The following is a 1,995-nucleotide window of genomic DNA, read 5'->3' as shown; positions in this document are numbered from 1 at the left end:
TTATTATTATTATTATTCACGTGTTTTGAATGTGGAACATACATTTAATAGTTCAGTTTTTCTTGTCTTATTGTTTGAAGCAATTGTGGCTGAGTGGTTAGGAGAGTCTCCTCTGATCTGAGAGTTGGCAGTTGGATTCCACCACGATTCAGTCACATGTCGAAGTGTCCCTGGGCAAGGCACTGAAACTCTGCCTCTCATCAGTGTGATGTTTCTTTATGTATCTGTGTTAGTTTTGTAGAGAGATCTGAGTGCTGTGTGGATGTGTGGATGTGTAAATGAGGGCACAGATAGAAAGGTATTACAGTCCATTTTCTATTTAAATGTTATAAAATACATAAATGTTTCTTCTCATTCTATTCTACATCTAATTTAGTTTAATTCGAATGCAGTTTGTTCATCTTTCTGATTTTATTTTTCCCCTAACACCTAACTCCCTGCCTGTTCAGCACCGGACAGCTCCGGTCCCCCACGCTCCGCCCACCTTCCTGCAGAAACATCCGCCCACTCTGGTGGGCAACGATTCACACCGCCTCTTATGGTTCTTACTGGGAGGGAATCACTTCGCTCCCCCTTCCTTCCTCTTCATCCTCTTCCTCACAGAGTGATAAATAGACCGCGCAGCTTGAAAGGTGGCTGAAAGTCGCGCTTGTCTCCAGGAAATGCCTGTAACATCCAGGTTCCAGGCGGTCCTGCCGGCGGTCAGGACGTTTATCTGGGGATGATTCCCTCCGTGTCCCCTCTGCGTCTGTGAATCGGAGCCATGGTTCTAATGATCCTCCCCTTCCTTCTGCACACAGGACTGGTTCTGGGCTCAAACTACGGCTATGTGGAATGGTCGGACAATGACCGAGACGAGAAGCACCCCCCGGTCCTCAGCACCCAGAAGCAGCCCACCTTGCACGCGCCGGCAGCGGCCACGGAGCGCACCGTGGTGGCGCACAAGATCGAAGAGGACCTGCCGCGGGTGGTGACGGCTTTCCTGCACACGGGGGACTCCTCCGCCCTGAGGCAGGCCAACTGCTCCCGGAGGTGCGAGCTGAGCAACCTGCGGGGGGGCCTCCACGTGGCCTCTCACTACTCCCTGCACAGCATCCTGGACACGGTGGCGCACGCCACCAACTTCCTGAACATGATCCTGCAGACCAACAACAGGTCCCGGGAGCAGACCCTCCCCAGGGACATCCACTGGTACCACGCGCTGGTCCAGAGCATCCTGGAGGGGGACCCGAAAATCCACAGAGCCGTGGTGACCCTGCACCCGGACTCTCCGGCTCCGGAGCCCCTCGTTTTCCTCCAGGCGACCAGGACCGAGAAGGAGGTGGTGCTGCAGGACCTGTCCGGCTCCGCGCACCGCCAGCTGAAGAACCGGAGCCCCGAGTCCGACTGGTTTAACGAGTTCAGGGACGTGAAGAGGTCGCACGCGCACAGGAGAGGCTCCAGCGGCTGGGGGTCCTACAGCGAAGGCTACCTGTTGAACAAAAACCACATCAAGTGGTCGGCGCCGTACCTGGAGTGTGAACACGGGACGTTTGTGCCTTACTGGCTGCTGACACTGTCTGCGGGCTTTTATGAACTGAAGGGGGGCTCTGCTCCAGAGTTCAGGTAGGACACCTGCGGGGGCGGGAAGGGGAAGGGTGGGCTACTTATTTAACGTGATCATGGTTGATTGATTCCGTTAGATCAGGGGTGTCAAACTCATTTTCACCGAGGGCCACATGAGCGTTATGGTGGCCCTCGAAGGGCCACTTGTAATGAACTTTGATGTTTCCTGCTTAACTTTGTCTAAACAAAGTTTTAACACGTCTTCTTTAAACACTGATAAGAACTAAGTGTATGACTGACTAAATCTGAAATAAATACAGAAATATTATTAAAAGTAAAAAAAAAGTTTTACTCACTGAGTTTCTAGTGAGTAGCTGCATTATGACAGATTTACTTTATGTTTGATGGTGACTTTAAAGCAGCTTATTTTCAGACATTAGTACTGTGCTA

At 51.6% G+C, this 1,995-nt stretch overlaps 1 protein-coding gene across 1 annotated transcript in view; it reads left to right on the top strand.

Moving 5' to 3' along the window:
* Positions 1 to 568: 568 nt before the first annotated feature.
* LOC106513785 (probable G-protein coupled receptor 158) overlaps positions 569 to 1,995 on the top strand; it is a gene marked incomplete at its 3' end in the record, with an annotated part of 66,051 nt that continues 64,624 nt past the window's right edge. The window contains 1 exon segment of the mRNA XM_014002770.1: positions 569 to 1,605. Within this exon segment, the coding sequence (XP_013858224.1) occupies positions 764 to 1,605 (842 nt within the window).

Source organism: Austrofundulus limnaeus, unplaced genomic scaffold (assembly GCF_001266775.1).
Source record: "Austrofundulus limnaeus strain Quisiro unplaced genomic scaffold, Austrofundulus_limnaeus-1.0 Scaffold15, whole genome shotgun sequence".
Classification (NCBI taxonomy): domain Eukaryota; kingdom Metazoa; phylum Chordata; class Actinopteri; order Cyprinodontiformes; family Rivulidae; genus Austrofundulus; species Austrofundulus limnaeus.
The sequence above is the reverse complement of the archived record's forward strand: the minus strand, read 5'-3'. Positions and strand labels throughout refer to the sequence as shown.